At 41.7% G+C, this 17,010-nt stretch overlaps 2 protein-coding genes across 10 annotated transcripts in view; both read right to left on the bottom strand.

The window, feature by feature from the left end:
• Positions 1-2,934, bottom strand: part of LOC108417008 (sushi, von Willebrand factor type A, EGF and pentraxin domain-containing protein 1-like) — a 69,786-nt gene extending 66,852 nt beyond the window's left edge. For 5 of the 7 annotated variants that reach the window (XM_037537846.1, XM_037537849.1, XM_037537847.1 and 2 more), the window contains exons 1-6: positions 2,766-2,934; positions 2,591-2,642; positions 2,038-2,424; positions 779-886; positions 431-622; positions 113-304 (exon numbers count right to left, since the gene is read on the bottom strand). In XM_037537846.1, the coding sequence (XP_037393743.1) occupies positions 113-304; positions 431-622; positions 779-886; positions 2,038-2,424; positions 2,591-2,642; positions 2,766-2,900 (1,066 nt within the window). In that variant the 5' untranslated portion in view covers positions 2,901-2,934. The remainder of the gene's footprint in view (positions 1-112; positions 305-430; positions 623-778; positions 887-2,037; positions 2,425-2,590; positions 2,643-2,765) is intronic. The other 2 variants (XM_037537850.1, XM_037537848.1) reach the window with 2 other exon arrangements.
• Positions 2,935-10,049: 7,115 nt separating this feature from the next.
• Positions 10,050-16,823, bottom strand: LOC108442412 (E-selectin-like). Of its 3 annotated transcripts, XM_037537864.1 has the most exons (15): positions 16,634-16,823; positions 16,466-16,520; positions 15,960-16,346; positions 15,576-15,683; positions 15,219-15,410; positions 14,912-15,103; positions 14,273-14,446; positions 13,986-14,177; positions 13,696-13,869; positions 13,401-13,586; positions 12,314-12,493; positions 12,080-12,196; positions 11,893-11,911; positions 11,699-11,785; positions 10,050-10,752 (listed from the first exon to the last, which is right to left on the bottom strand). In XM_037537864.1, exons 1-14 carry the CDS (start codon positions 16,805-16,807, stop codon positions 11,728-11,730), a joined length of 2,208 nt encoding a protein of 735 aa, XP_037393761.1. In that variant the 5' UTR covers positions 16,808-16,823; the 3' UTR covers positions 10,050-10,752; positions 11,699-11,727. The 3 variants fall into 3 exon arrangements, with proteins under 3 accessions (XP_037393761.1, XP_037393762.1, XP_037393763.1); XM_037537865.1 differs by lacking the exon at positions 13,401-13,586; XM_037537866.1 differs by lacking the exons at positions 13,401-13,586; positions 13,696-13,869.
• Between the last annotated feature and the right edge of the window lie 187 nt (positions 16,824-17,010).

The following is a 17,010-nucleotide window of genomic DNA, read 5'->3' on the forward strand; positions in this document are numbered from 1 at the left end:
ACGATTGAAAACCCAATTTATTTAGTTTGTGGCATGGAATGTGTTGACTTCTTCTACGCTTTAGGGATCATCCCAGTGGGTTTGATGGTATGTGATAATTGCAGCTTCTTACCTTCACAGATGGGCTGAAAATCGTTCCAGTGCCCACTGGCTTCACACATCAGCTTGCTGGAGCTTGAGTCTGCTAGTATGTATCCTTCCTCACAGCTAAACTCACAGGAGGACTGATAGCTGAAGCTTCCAAGCAGATGATCACACTGCATGGTGCCGTGAAGAGGCTCAGTCAGATCAGAGCACTGGACGACTATGAAAACAATGAGAAAGTAACAAAGAGGCTTATGGATTAATTACATCATGAAAAGCAAACATCTATGTCAAACAAGTCTGCAATTTTTATTATTTAAACCAGGTCCACACTAAATCTGCTCACGTTCACAGGTCGGTGGTTTGGTTGACCAAGCTGCTGAGGCTTCGCACCGTGTTGTTTGTGAGCCGACGACCTGGTAGCCCTCATTGCAGGTGTACTCGCACTGAGAATCGTACGAGAAATTGCCATTAGGGTGGACGCAGTAGACGCTGCCGTGATCAGGAGCAGATATTTCTTCTGCTTGGCATTTCACAACTGCAGATATAACAGAAATAATCAGCTAAAAGTTAATAGTTTCAAGGTAATAATGCAAAAAATCTGTGGTCAATTGAATCGTAACTCGGTTACTGTTTGGGCCACCAAAGTTGGAAATAGACGTTATTTAACAATGTTCTGACCGCTGCCACATACCGTGCTCACACTCTTCTCCATAGAAGCCCTCAAAGCATTCACACGTGTGGTTGTTGATGGTCTCCACACATTCTCCATGGTGGCTGCAAGAGTCTTTCTTGCAGGATGCTGAGAGAAGAAAGGACGTTTTATTCATCATTTTCTGTTTATTGTTCTGTGGGTGCTAAAGTATTCCTATTATTGGTGCCCCACAGCAACTATTCCCAACCCTACAACACCTGAACCAGCCCGTGAAGGCTTTAGAATGAGCTGTATTAGGTGCACTGAGTAAGGCAAGACTTGAAAATATATCCTAATTTTGCCTCCATGTGTACATATCAAAGACAGCAATTTACTGGAAATATCAGTATGCTTACAAAAGAAGTACATTCAAACTTAATTTTATCAAGTAAACGTAAGTAAAGCTCAAGTATATTTTCCAAGTATATTTTATGTAGTAAGTATACAAATATCAATGTATTAGTAGTATACTTGTAAATATGCTATTTTTCAGTACTTCTTGTGACTAAATTGGCCCTTTTTTAGCTATAAAACTTTACTTTCAAGTATACCACAAGTAAAATTATACTATATAAAACCATTGACCTTCTTGTCTTTGGGCTGTGGGAGGAAAGCAACACAGACACAAGGAGAACATGCAGACTCCACACATGGAGGACCCTGGTTGCCCGGCTGGGGAACCGAACACCGGCCCTTCTTTCTATGAGCCAACAGGGCTACCATGCCCCCTGATACTTTATAGACTGTCACTTTATACTTACTTATACTTTTCCTAAGTACATTTTGATCAAATCATTAAGTTCAGGTACAGGCTGAATATACTTCAATTTTATTTTATAAGCCAAGTACACTTAAGTATAATTCTGTCTAGTATAGCTCTGATACATAAAAGTAGGTTGAAAACATACTCACTTATTTTTTAGTTTAAAAGAAGTATACTAATAGCACACAGTGTATAAACTTCTTTATTGTAAGGGTATTTCGTAAATCACTCAACACATCTGATATTCTTTTACTAGAAAACCACCAAAAAGGGTTCTTTGCAGCAATGCAAACCTTAGAAGAGCCACTTTTCATTTTCAGTTTCAGTGGAAAAAATGCTCAGTTGAAACCACTGAATTGAACGGCCAGCCAAACATATGGACCGTCCGATGTTCCCCGAGGATTGTTCTGTTGTATGGCATCACTCAGGACCCTTTCCTCTCACCTTTACATCTAAGAGTGTAGCGTAAGAGTGGGCATAAAATGAGTCCACTTACCAGTGTAGCAAAGTGCAGTCTTCCTCTTTCTGCAGGACTCATCGTTCCATTTGCCCTCATCCTTTTCCCTCTTAATGTAGATCTCCACACAGTCTTCGTTGTTCCGTCCGTTATTGGGCTCCCCTTTGGCCCAGTTCTTGGCCTCTTCCGTCAGCTTCTTGTTAGTGCCCACCCAGGTCCAGCTGTTGTTGATCTTGCGGATGCCGATCCAGTAGTATCCGTCTACTCGAGGAAGGTTGGTGTTGAGGTGGCTGATTTCGCCGTGGTTCTGGATGGCCACCATGTCCGTGAAGCGGTCCCTACACCACTGACGAGCAGTATTCCAGTCCATGGTGGTGTTAGAGTGATGGTAGGACCAACCTGCTACTGGGGTCCACTGAGGTAGCACTGTGTGAGGAAGCAAAAGGAGAGGAGTTTGCCAAAGCTTTCATTCAGACACATCATTGTATTACAAATTACATCCAACATTTTGTTTGTCATTTTCAAATTATGCCAAAAACGGACAAAAATGGAGATATGCAATATGCCATGACTTTCAATGGGTGTTTCTTACTTAAAAAGAGGAGGATAAAGGAGAACATTGATCTGTGAGTCTTGTCAAAGTCCTGTGAAATGAAGCAGAGTTGTCATGAAATGAATGTTCTGTTGACCTTCAGTGTTCTTAAAGCCCAGCAAATAAGAGGCTAAATGGATTAGATCATCATAAGAGCTGCTTTCCATGTACTTACCATTGTCAGCGATGTAATCCTTTCATCTGTGTTTAATATATCAGAATACAGGTGATGCATCTCAGTCAGAGAACTTTCTGGTTCTGAGCTCAGAGCTGCTGTGATGCTGTGTTTAAATAAGTGCTCCACCTCCATCTGGGCTCATGCCTATTTTTCCTGGAATCTTAAGTTACATTGATCCACAAGAGCTTCAGAATTCTGCTCACTGGAAATACCCTTCTCTGAGCACAAGAGGATGAGGATTTCTCTTCTTTTCAGTTTCGTTTTTTCTCCTCTCTGGCCTATGGAGAGGAAACAACCAGACTGTCAGGAAACTTCTCACATGTTTTTAATGCCGATACGGCAAAGGGCACAAAGGTCTCTGGAAGGTTCTGTTCTCGTTTATCTTAATAAAAACTACCGGGGGAATTTTTACTTCTGTGGCCCTTCTATATTAGTGTTTCTCAGCCCTGGTCCTGGAGACCCACTGCCCTGCACACTTTAGTGCTTTTCCTGCTTAAACACACCCACTTTGACCCAGTAATATGGGCTGTCAATGAGCTGATTAATGAGCTGGTGTGTTGAGAGCAGAGAAAACACTAGAAAGTGCAGGGCAGTGCAGGATTGAGAAACTCTGGTCTATATAAAACATATATATATATATATATATATATATATATATATATATATATATATATACACACACACACACACACACACACACACACACACACACACACTCACACACTCACCGACCACTTTATTAGGTACACCTTGCTAGTAAAAGGTTGGACCCCCTTTTGCTTTCAGAACTGCCTTAATTCTTCATGTCCTACTTCCAAGGTGTTGGAAACATTTTGGTTGGTTATTTGAGTTACTGTTGCCTTTCCATCATCTCGAACCAGTCTGCCCATTCTCCTCTGACCTCTCACATCAACAAGGCATTTTCATCCACACGACTGCCGCTCACTGGATATTTTCTCTTTTTCAGACCATTCTCTGTAAACCCTAGAGATGGTTGTGCGTGAAAATCCCAGTAGATCAGCAGATTCTGAAATACTCAAACCAGCCCGTCTGGCACCAACTACCACGCCACGTTCAAAGTCCCTTAAATCACCTTTCTTCCCCCATTCTGATGCTCGGTCTGCACTTCAGCAAGTTGTCTTGATCACCTCTACATGCCTAAATGCATTGAGTTGTGGCCGTGTGACTGGCTGATTAGCTATTTGTGTTAACAAGCAACTGAACAGGTGTACCTAACAAAGTGGCCGGTGAGTGTATATATACATATACGCACTGATCAGACATAACATTATGACCACCTTCTTGTTTCTACGCTCATTATCCATTTTATCAGCTCCACTTACTGTATAGGTAACTAAATAGTACCTGCTCTGTGAGGGTTCATGGGGGTCCTGGCCACTGAAGAACAGGGTAAAAGGGGACTAACAAAGTATCAGAGAAACAGATGGACTACAGTCTGTAACTGTAGAACTACAAAGTGACCTATACAGTAAGTGGAGCTGATAAAATGGACAATGAGTGTAGAAACAAGGAAGTGGTCAGAATGTTATGCCTGATCGGTGTGTGTGTGTGTGTGTGTGTGTGTGTGTGTGTGTGTGTGTGTGTGTGTGTGTGTGTGTGAGTGATGATGATGTTGAGGCCTAGACTCTGGGATGGCATAGTTCATGAATTTGCTTTTGATTTTTTTATGTTTTTGATGTTATTTTATATTTGTATGTAGGGTTTATATATAATATAGTTTTATAACTTTGTCATTAATTGTTGCTTGTTGTCGTATTTCTCTGCAGATGATGGCTCAGTTACCCCCACTGGCCTTTTCTACTCCATTTAATTTATATTTGCAACATAAACACAAGGCATTTTAATATGGCATGCATCATAATACAAACAGTAAGAAGGAGCTCCAGTACTTTGTTATAGCTTTGTTATAACTCTATAAAAATAATCCAGGACTCCAAACCAGAATGTCCACAGCCCTGATTATCAGCACCACTAGTGATTGTATTTTTTGCAGTTCTGCTTTCTGACACCGCCTGACACCAGTTTCCTGTCAAGCTTTAAAACGGTCTCAAGGGGGAGATGGAGCCAGTCTAGGATGTGACACACTACTAGTGATCACTGCACTGGTGCCAGCTCTGCAGTGTCCAGTTGGCAGACAGAATTCCTCCCCCAATGTGAATATCAGTGTTTATTGCATGCTTTATCAACAATATCATATCTATGATGGGATTTGTTGCATTTTGAAAAATTACAGCTCACTTTTTTTCAGAAAAAGATGATGATATCTTGTGAGTTTAAAAAACAAAGAACCAATCAGAGATTTTATCATTTTATTTGCACAGAATTTATAATACATTATACTGTACAATACAATTAAACATATGTTTTTGACAGTTAGCTTTCTTTATAAATCTGAAGGACAGTATTTTTTTTTTTCTTAATAGCTGGCCAAGTCAAGTCAAAGTTTATATATATATGGTGCATTTTACAACAGTTGTCATCACAAAGCAGCTTTACACAAAGATCTGGGTCCGAGCCCCCATGAGCATCGCCAGTGGCGACAGTGGCCAGGAAAAACTCCCTACGAGCAGGAGGAAGAAACCTTGAGAGGAACCAAGACTCAAAAGGGGAACCTATGCTGCTCTGGTCGGCACCGGACAGCAAAAAATATCAGCAGAATCAGGTTTAAGGTTTGACCATTGGTATAAATATAAGTTATGGAAAAGGGGAAAAGTAGGACAAGCAATATGTGGGATTACAAATGCAGCCATATCATCAGGAGCGTCAGTTCATGCAGGTGAGGTTTGTATTGTGTTGTACATTGAGAAGCTCCATGGTGGTCAAACTGGTCCAGAAGGCTGGTGAGCAGTGGGCACCTGATCAAGCAGAAGAAGCAACAGCATCAGACCCACAGGATGGGCAGCTGTTCATCTCATCAAAGAAAAAGTAACACACAGAGAGTCAGTACTGTAAAGAGTGAGTGATGACAGATTACAGGGTTAACAGAGCAGCAGAGACTCCGGCAGGTCTAGATATTACAGCATCACTAAGAAGGAGAGACAGAAAGGTAACAGAGACATGAGGCTCCCTGGCATGTCAGTGCCCCTCTGCTCCACTGTCAACAAACCTGAGTGAGTGACTTAGAGCAGCGGGACGACGGCACCAACACTGCCAGTTTACCATAATACTGTATGACCATGACCCTCCAGATCTGCACCTTTTATCTAACAGGAAACACTAATTACCAAAGGCTCAACTAAACAAGTCGGTTTTTAGCCTAGACTTAAAGCCTGAGGCTGAGTCCCAAACACTGTGTGGGGAATTTGATCTTATTAATTCTATAGTCGTAACATTATTTTCTATCATATTGGTTATTACTGTGTAGATTCTGGTTGAGTTTATCCTATGGCCCTCTGACTGAAATGGTAGTGGAGCTGATGCAGGAGGCAGCTGGACAGGATAGGGAATGTCAACAATGCTATATATGGGGGTTAGACGACCGGGGCCATTTTGGAGAAGAACGTATGTTTATACCTAATATGGCTTGAGAGGATCCATACATTGGACAGAGGCTATCTTGACAGAAACCAGATGGCCACACCGGTATAAAACCAGGAGTTGGAATGTACGTGTAAGAGAATATTGGCTGTTCTCTCCAAGCTGTTTCACGAAGGCTTGTTTGTGACTTTGACCTCTCAATGCTAATAAACATCTTTGTATGCAAGAGACGAGTGTCACCGAAGAGTTTGTTCCTACACCTTCACAGCATCGCAACTAAAGAAACCACAAGAACTGACTGGAAGATTATTCCATAGCTGGGGGGCTTTGTATGAGAAGGCTCCACCCCTGATGTAACTTTATTGATTCTAGGTACTGATAGTAATCCAGCACCTTGTGATCTAAATAGGTGTGAAGGTTGATAGTAGGAGAGAAGTCCACTCAGGTACTGAGGGGCGAGTCAGTTTAGAACTTTATATGTCAGTAAAAGAATTTGTACTTAATGCAAAATTTAACTGGTAACCAGTGCAGGGTTGATAAAACTGGGCTGATATGGTCAAACTTTCTGGTTCTTGATAAGGTTTTTGCTGGAACATCCAGACAGCAAGGCATTACAGTGATCCAGACTAGCTTTCTGAATCCTGTAGAGATCATGCATTTCTTAATTTAGCAGTATTGCAAAGACGGAGGAAAGCAGTAACAATTGCTTGCATTTTCGACTACAATCTGTTGCATCTTCAGTAAAAACAGCCCTACACTGGCTTTTCCACAAGAGCAGCTGTTTGGTCTCCAGATGTTTCTTTATGTTTTAGAGCTTAAGTGGCTCACTGGATAAGAGTGAAGCTACTCTCTACACCCTGGGCTTTTGGATCAGCATCCTCCCAATGAAATTCATAATAATAAACTTTATTTCATCTCTTATCTGCTTCTTTATGATTGGTTTACCAATTTGAGTTTAGTCAATCAATCAGTCAACCTTTATTTAGCCTCAGAGAACATTGAGGGTGACCCTCGTTAACAGTGTGGCCGAGTTGATACAGGAGAAGGGATTGATAATGTATAAGATCATATCAAATAATAAAAGTAAATTTTATTTAAAAGTGACTCAAATCAAATTTAATAATAAAAATATAAACCAATAACTAAAACATAGCTAAAATGTAAAAGTTAATCAAATCAAAATAAAACAAACAGAGGATAGATTTAAAAATGAAACTAAAATTAATTAAAATGACTAAAATAATAATATAATAAACATAATAAACATAAGAATAATAATAAATAAGTAATAAAATAATGAAAATTAGACAATAATAGCATAAAATCAGGTAAAACAGTATCAGTGGAGGTGGAGTGGAGGTGGTTAGAGAGTCTGACTGACCCAACGAGCTGAGCAGTAGTGTTTCCTGTAGTGAGGGTCCAGTTCACTGGTGCACTGGGACAAAAGACAGATTTTCCCGTGATCCAGCCGCTGGAGCAAGTTTGATAAACACCATTATTTACAGATGTCATTGAAGTAATATATCGCTGTTGTCTGAAAAAAATGTTGCATCTCCAAAATGGTCATTTTACAGGAGGAAAAAACCTGCATTACTTTTAATGTAAGTCAATGGAACCAGAATTCCTTTTGAGCCATTTCTTTTGGTCCATTCATCATGAAATTCACACACAAAAATGAGGTCAAAAACTGAAAAACGACAAAGACAAAGGTTTTGTTCCGACAACAGTGATATGCTGGCATACAGCAGGAGAGCGTTCTATAAATAAAAATAAACCAGTGTGTTTTCCGCTGTGTTGATAGTGAGGGCCGTCCAACGTTTTCATCCAGTCTGCAGTGATGAGTGTTATAAGGGTCTCCAGTAATGAACCTCAGCACAGAGCTACTGCGTCCAGTGGTTTGAGGGAACTGGCAGATGCATGTTTGTAAATTACGTCACTGTGGTCCATGTAGTTCTTGCATACATGGGGATTCATTTCTATATAGGTAACCGAGCTTCTGTTTACATTTACCAATCAGTTTGTTAATATGGGATTTAAAAGTGAGTTTATCATCCAGCCATATATCAAGATACCTATCGCTGTTGTCTGAAGAAAACTTCGTATCTGCATTTTTGACGTTTTTCCGTTTTTGACATAATTTGAAAATGCGTGTTACCCTTTACATGGTCTGTAAATCTCATGATAAATGGACTGAAAGAAATGACCCAAAATAACTTGGAAAAAACGTCTGGTTCCATTGACTTACATTAAAAGTAAAGTAGTTTTTTTCCCTCTCCTGTAAAGTCACCATTTTGGAGATACAAGGTTTTCTTCCAACAACAGCGTTATACTCTGTCACTCTTTCGATGCTGGATCCTGCCAGGGTAGTGATATTTACAGTATTAAAATCAATTTTCCAACATTCAGCTGTTCCTTGCAGACAATTAACCACTGTAGACTTAACCACTGCGATGATGAGGCGGACGCACGTGCTGAGAGAAGCGAGATTTATTAGGGGTAAATCCAATATCAGGGTCTAGACAGTCCAGGGTCATAAAGCCAACAAGGAGAGATCGGGGTACAGACATGACAAAAGGAACACACGATAAACACAACAAGAGAGAACAGGAAATATCACAGAGGCCAGAAAACAACACAAACAATACAAAGACCAGCAAACTCACAAGGGAAAACACAGGGCTTAAATGCAGGCAAACGAGGGTTAACAAGACACAGGTGGACAACACAGGTGAGAACAATCAAGGGTGGAGTCAAGAAACAAGGGGGAAGGACAGGGAACAATCAAAACAAAGAAAGCACATGGACAAGACCAAAACAAAACAAAAGCATGTGGAGGACTGGGAGGGGCCAATCGTGACAAGACTCAGTAAAAGACAACTCTTCTAGGCTGCTGTATACTATACACTCACCAGCCAATTTGCTAGTAAAAGGTTGGACCCCCTTTTGCCTTCAGAACTGCCTTAATTCTTCACGTCAACAAGGCATTTTCGTCCACACAACGAATTGAACAGGTGTGGCTGGTGAGTGTACATGTGGTCCTAAGCATAAGTGACACCTGAGGCCAAATTATATAAATTTACATGTTGATTTTCTAAGTGAAAATAAGTTAACATACTCCCCACAGGGAACTAACTTAAATATGTTTATTTAAAGTTTAGTGCACAATTAGTATTTATTTAGTAAGAGGTTAATATTGGAAAATACTGAAACATATATGTTGTGATCTCTGGATTGATGGAGCTCTAAGGAATATCTTTGGGATGAGATTAGTGGTTTTTGCAATCCTGCAGAACTATCCATCCAATATTAGTACCTGACCTGACTAATGCTCTTTTGGCTGAATGCAATCAAATGCTCACAGCAATGTTCCAACAACGTTCCAATATCTAGTGCCTTTCTAGAAGACTAGAGTCTGTATCTTCAGCAAGAGGGGGACAAACAGCCTGTTAAGACCTTTAATTTCAGAAGAAACACTGGATGAGGGAGTTTGCATGTTCTCCCCGTGTCTGCGTGGGTTTCCTCCGGGTTCTCCGGTTTCCTTCCACAGTCCAAAGACATGCAGTCAGGCCAATTGGACATGCTAAATTGCCCCTAGGTGTGAGTGTGTGAGTGACTGTCTGTGTCTGTCTGTCTGCCCTGCGATGGACTGGCGACCTGTCCAGGGTGTATCCTGCCTTTTGCCCAAAGACTGCTGGGATAGGCTCCAGCATCCCCCCGCGACCCTGACGGAGAAGCGGCTTAGGATGGATGGATGGAGACTGGATGAGCAGGTGACTACAAACATTTGGTTTACATCTTTTATTTATTTAAAAATAAATTCATACATCGGCATCAACTTCAGGGTTTATATTTGTCTTAGGAAAGTTCAAACATTCATGCGTAACACAAAAACAAATAAATAAACGCACATGAGGCATATCTGAAACACTAACTCCTATATATATATATATATATATATGTGTGTGTAAGCATATATAAAACCATATATAAATAATATTTCACTCGGCCACATTTTAATCATGTCTGATGTGTGTTGTGAGCTGCTTTTCTGCCATTTAGAAAATCACTAGTCAATACTGACAATGTACGCTTCTAAATGGCTCAACCACATTAGCTTAGTTGTCTGAAACAAATAAATAGATTACAGTTCTTAGGATAAGGTACAGTAGTCGTGGTAACCATTATAAATATATTCCGAAAAATAAAAAGTCCCGAAAATAAATACACAACATGTCATACGTCTCAAGATTCATGTATCTACTCACAAACAATACAGAACAATATGTTCAATAAGTTATGAAAAACTTCCATTAGGAACAAGACAATATTTTAAATAATCAGTGACGTCCTTTCCAGTCCATTCATTCAAGCATAGTACAGAGAACCAAGGATCAACCTCAATGTATTCACTCTGTTGTTCATTTCTTCATTCACTCTGAAGAGGACGTCCACGCAGGACTGACCGGGTCATCACAAGTAGGGCCCTCTGTAAAGAAAAGAATGGAAAAACTCTAGTACCAGCTTCATTCAACATCACTGAATCACCAAATAAACAAGAACACTAGACTGTGTTAAAGTGCAACTCTAAGGCCCAGTCCCATTTCACCCCTCGCCCCTACTACTGAGCCCTTAACCCTCTGTTTTGCACGTTCACGTCTAGGGGTAGGGAGTCCTGATTCTTGTTGAGACAGAGGGGTAGGGTGAAGTGTTGGGGCTATATGATCTTCCAAACAGAGAGATATGAGAAAACAACCAGTAAGATGGAGCACAAGAGACCAAAGAAACCCACAAATGTGGGAATTTTCTCCATTAAAAATTACAATAATCACTGTTTTATCATAGTTCAATGTTGTTTCAGTGTATTTTGGTCATTTTTCTTCATAACAAGCATAAAAAATCACTAATAGTGCACCAATGTCTCAGTAGCTGGCTGGCTAACTTTCCCGTTCCACCTTAAATAGTCCAGCAGTTGTGACGCCTGAGGCGCCAGAAGGAGGGACAGAATGTAACTGCTGCTCCATTTAAGGTGGAACGGGAAAATTCGAACAAAAATCTGGTGAATATCTGACTTCAGCTTCATATCACTGAAGAATTAGTGGTGGGTGATAATAAATAATTGCCCCCCTCTTTAAAGGCGTATGATGCCCTAAATGTAACTAAAGCCCAGCAGTGAGGAGCTGAACTTTCCCTTCCTCTGCTGTCACTGCAGACGGGCAGGGTCGCCTAAAGATCAGCGCTAGTAGCTGTTAATGAAGTGATGTTTTTTAATTTGAGGGTCCCATTTCGTAGGGAAGATTTCAACCACTACCCCTTGTAACTCAGTTCCGTGGGTGACACTCAAAAACAAGGGGTAGGGGTAAAGAGAAGAAATGAGACTGGGCCTAACTGTGTGTTACTACATTTAAGGCTATTATTGTGTTCATTATACTCACTTAGTTTGTAGTTTGCAGCCACAGTTTCTCTATATTAAACTGTCGATGCTCTTGTATACTTGGGAGGGCACATCAATGTCCGAGTTACTGTAAAAAAAAAACATAAACATGGATGAGTCCAACTATAGTGGCTGAGATGAATAAGGATTTCAGGTACAATAAAAGTTGAGGTTGTGTAGGAAGCCATAACTTACCTTAGGTCAAACTTTTCAGCTGTAAGAGAAAGAAAAATGAATGTAATTAACACCAGTTTTTAGTTATTTCACATTAATACACTATTACAAATATTATTTACATATGTTTGCCTAAGATTAACCCCACCTTCATATCACTGGGTTACCAAAAGAACCAAAAATTTACAAATACATTTAATCTGCTCACCTTTCTGCCTGAGTTTCTTCATTATCCAGAGAGCCAGAGCGAGGCTGGACAAACTAACACCTCCTGCTATGGTCAGGCCGGTCACCAAGGGTGGGCTCAACTGGGGCTCAGGAGGAGCTGGACCAGAATAAAAGGAGAATTAAAGAGAATTAATATGGGCTCTTTATTTTGCGCTCTACTTCATTCTTTATCTCTTTTTAATCAGGCAGCTCAAGCGTGGTTTGACTGCCTTACCTTGACACTCAGCTGCTGCTCCAGACCAGTCGCCGGTGAAGTTACATGTCACCACCTCATCGCCGAGAAGAATGTAGCCATCTAAACAGCTGAAGGAACAGGAAGTCCCGACGGTGGCCTCCTCAGAGGAACAGTTCATGAGGCCATTGTCCGGCTTCTGGAGGTACGGACATGTCACTGCTGTGGAGGGACAGTAGAGAGGGGGAGAACTTTAATGAAACTCAGAGAAGCTCTCAGCATATTAGTTTACTTGCAATAATCAATAACCAGCCTGTTACACTATATCAGTGTTATTTTCATTCATGTGGAAACGATGTAAACATTTTAATCCAATAAATGAAATCGAGTCATGGACAATGGCTCATTATAACGAGCTAATATCCTAAACTGCCTTGGCATTTTATTTTTGTCCTCAGAGATGCACTTTTGACTTTAATGTACCAAAAGAGGCATAATTTATTTTGTATTACCATTTTCCAATCTATCAATTCTTTTTTCTACCATGCCTTTAGATTAAATTAAGATTAAGAGACCCTTATTAGTCCCACAACGGGGAAATTTCACCTCTGCATTCAACCCATCCGTGCAGTGAAACACCACATACACACTAGTGAACACACACAAACTAGAGGGCAGTGAGCACACTTGGCCGGAGTGGTGGACAGGAGCAGTTGGGGTTAGGTGTCTTGCTCAAGGGCACCTCAGTCACGTATTGTCGGCTCTGGGGATCGAACCGGTGACCGGGTCAGTTCCCTAACCTTCAACCCATGACTCCCCTTTAAAGTGTGTATGTGTAAATCTTCTCTTGTATCTTTTGATTGCCTCTGTTGTGAATCATTCAAAAAGCAGATTGGACTCTATCTATGGACCATAGTTTCACTGTTTCCTTGGTTATGGGCCTTTAATTGCCCATACACAGTACATCAGCAGCAAAACCAATAGTTGTATGCAGGAAGAGGCTCTAGAAAGCTGTTTATTTTTTTCTAAATGTACTTTATTAGCCTAGAAATACTTCAGGGTTAAACATTCCACTGTCAACTATAAGTTGTGTAAGATTTTGTTGTGTAAGAGTGATATTCTACCGTACCTGTGCAGCTTGGGATGGCTGTGCTCCATTCTCCTGTCACTGTGCACTCAGTACTCGCTGGCCCCTGGAGCTCAAAGCCTTCGTCACAGCTGAAGTAGCAGGTTAAGTTGACTGTGAGGTCGTCTGAGCTTCTGCTGCATCCAAAGTTTAGGGGAGCCTGCACATCTGGCAGCTGGCATCTGATAGCTGGGAAAACAAATGTACACATTAGTGATGGTTCAGTTAGTAGAAAAGATTTTGGGCACGTTGGCTTATGTATATATAAACTTATTAGAGGGCAGGTTCTGCTTCTTACCTTCACAGTAAGGTTTCTCCTGGCTCCACTCTGCAGACTCAGTGCAGGTAATGTCTGTCGCCCCCTGAAGGTTGAACCCATCATTACAGCTGAAGCTGCAGCTGCTGCCAAAACTACCACCACTGCATTTCATCCTGCCATTCACAGGGTCCTCAAGAGTTGGGCATCGAACAGCTGTGGGACAGAAATTATAGACTATATCAAGTTGATGTGCATCTAACATGAAGAAATGTCAGGGTAAACGCTTTTTAAGGACTTCTTTAAGGTTTTTGCTAATTGCAGCTTCTTACGTTCACAGGTGGGCCGAGAGTCATTCCAATGTCCAGTGCCTTCACACACCAGCTGGCCAGAGCTTGAGCCTGTTAGTGTATATCCGTCTTCACAGCTAAACTCACAGGAGGACTGATAGCCAAAGCTTTCTAGAGGATGCTGACACTGCATGGAGCCGTGAAGAGGCTCAGTCAGATCAGAGCACTGGACAACTGTGAAAGCAAGAACAGCACAACAAAGAGGCTTTTTAGTCAAGTATTCAGTCTCAAAGTGTAAAATAAATTGTGTAAATATTCTGCTTTCTTACATTCACAGTAAGGTTTCTCCTGGCTCCACTGTGCAGACTCTGTGCAGGTGATGTGTGGCGCCCCCTGAAGGCTGAACCCATCATTACAACTGAAGCTGCAGCTGCTGCCAAAACTTTCACCACTGCAGATGATTCTGCCATTTGCAGGGTCCTCAAGAGTTGGACAACGAACAGCTGTGGGACAGACAATACTGGTCAGGCTAAAAAAATAGAGCCTTGGAAACCAGAAATTTGATCATCATGTAGATTTCTCAGAGGTCTATGATATTAAACCCAATTTATTTACTTTCAAGCATGGAACGTGTTGAGTTCCCTTATGCTTCAAGAGTTTTGTCTACGAGTGCACCTTTATGGCAAATTAAGAGACCCTTATTAGTCCCACAACAGGGAAATTTCACCTCCGCATTTAACCCATCCATGAACCGAAACACCACATACACACTAGGGGCAGCGAGCAAACTTGCCCAGAGCAGTGGGCAGCCCTATCCACAGCGCCCAGGGATACTCTGGGCGATACTCTGGTCACAGGGCCGGTTCCCTAACCTCCAGCCTATGACTGCCCCATGAGTGTAAGTGTCTATTTTGCCGCTGTAAAATCACAGTGTACCTTTAAGGTTTTTGTTAATTGCAGCTTCTTACCTTCACAGATGGGCCGAGAATCATTCCAGAGTCCTGTGGCTTCACACATCAGCTTGCTGGAGCTTGAGTCTGCTAGTATGTATCCTTCCTCACAGCTAAACTCACAGGAGGACTGATAGCCGAAGCTTCCAAGCAGATGATCACACTGCATGGTGCCGTGAAGAGGCTCAGTCAGATCAGAGCACTGGACGACTGTGAAAACAATGAGAAAGTAACAAAGAGGCTTATGGATTAATTACATCATGAAAAGCAAACATCTATGACAAACATGTCTGCAATTTTTATTATTTAAATGAAGTCTACTCACGTTCACAGGTCGGTGGTTTGATCGACCAAGCTGCTGAGGCTTCGCACTGTGTTGTTTGTGAGCCGACGACCTGGTAGCCCTCATTGCAGGTGTACTCGCACTGAGAATCGTACGAGAAATTGCCATTAGGGTGGACGCAGTTGACGCTGCCGTGATCAGGAGCAGATATTTCTTCTGCTTGGCATTTCACAACTGTAGAAAAGAAATAACCAGTTAAAAGATTATACCTTCCAGATAATAATGAAAAATCAGTGATCGTAGAAGTTGGCTATGGTTTGGGCCCTCATAGGTGGGAACTGTCCCTTCAGGTGGGTAATAGAAGTTACTCTGGACAGTGTTCTGACCGCTGCCACATACCGTGCTGGCACTCTTCTCCATAGAAGCCCTCAAAGCATTTACACGTGTGGTTGTTGATGGTCTCCACACATTCTCCATGGTGGCTGCAGGAGTCTTTCTTGCAGGATGCTGAGAGAAGAAAGGACGTTTTATTCACCACTTATTTTTCTTTACTAAAGCAGTTTTTCTTACTCCTGGTGACCCACAGCAACTATTCCCCACCCCAGTACACCTGATTTAGCTCATGAAGGGCTCAATAATGAGTTTATGAGCTGGATTAGGTGTATTTTTGTTAAGGACTAATTGAAATGATGCCTTTCTTGAAATCCTAAAGCTTACTGGAAGTAAGTTCAATCAAAAATGCTTCTTTTATGGTGTTGTTTCTAAAATAACCAGCGCACTTACCAGTGTAGCAAAGTGCAGTCTTCTTCTTTGTGCAGGACTCATCGTTCCATTTGCCCTCATCCATTTCCCTCTTAATGTAGATCTCCACACAGTCTTCGTTGTTCTGTCCGTTATTGGGCTCGTCTTTGGCCCAGTTCTTGGCCTCCTGAGTCAGCTTCTTGTTAGTGCCCACCCAGGTCCAGCTGTTGTTGATCTTGCGGATGCCGATCCAGTAGTATCCATCTACTCGAGGAAGGATGGTGTTGAGGTGGTTGATTTCACCGTGGTTCTGGATGGCCACCATGTCCGTGAAGCGGTCCCTACACCACTGACGAGCAGTATTCCAGTCCATGGTGGTGTTAGAGTAATGGTAGGACCAGCCTGCTACTGGGGTCCACTGAGGTAGCACTGTGTGAGGAAGCAAAAGGAGAGGAGTTTGCTAAAGCTTTCATTCAGACACATCATTGTATTACAAATTACATCCAATACACTCAACACATGACATTCAGTGGGTGAGCATTTCTTACTTATTAAGAGGATGAAGGAGCTCAAAAACCGTAAGCTGCTTGTCTTGTCAAAGTCCTGTAAAAATGAAGCAGAGTTATCATGAAATTAATGTTCCGTTGACCTTCAATGTTCTAAATGTCCAGCAAAATGGATTAGAACTTCATAAGAGCTGCTTTCCATGTACTTACCATTGTCGGCGATGTAATCCTTTGAGCTGTGTTTAATATATCAGAATACAGGTGATGCGTCTCAGTCAAAGAACTGTCTGGTTCTGAGCTCAGAGCTGCTGTGATGCTGTGTTTAAATAGACGAATCACCTGCAACCAGGCGTGCGTCCATTCTTCCTGGAATGTGTGTGACATTGACCTGCAAGAGCTCAGGAATTCTACTCATGGGAAAAACCCTCCTCTTTTCCTCAAGAGGAGGAGACTTTCTCCTCTTCTCACTTTCCTTTTTTCTCTGTGGAAGAGAGGAAGCAAACAGCCTGTCAGGAAGCTTGCCCCCCCTCAGCCCCCCCCACCACCACCCCCCCCCCACACTTCTCCCATTTTTATATGGCAATATG

The sequence above is a fragment of the Pygocentrus nattereri genome, chromosome 4 (assembly GCF_015220715.1).
Source record: "Pygocentrus nattereri isolate fPygNat1 chromosome 4, fPygNat1.pri, whole genome shotgun sequence".
NCBI classification, from domain to species: Eukaryota; Metazoa; Chordata; class Actinopteri; order Characiformes; family Serrasalmidae; genus Pygocentrus; species Pygocentrus nattereri.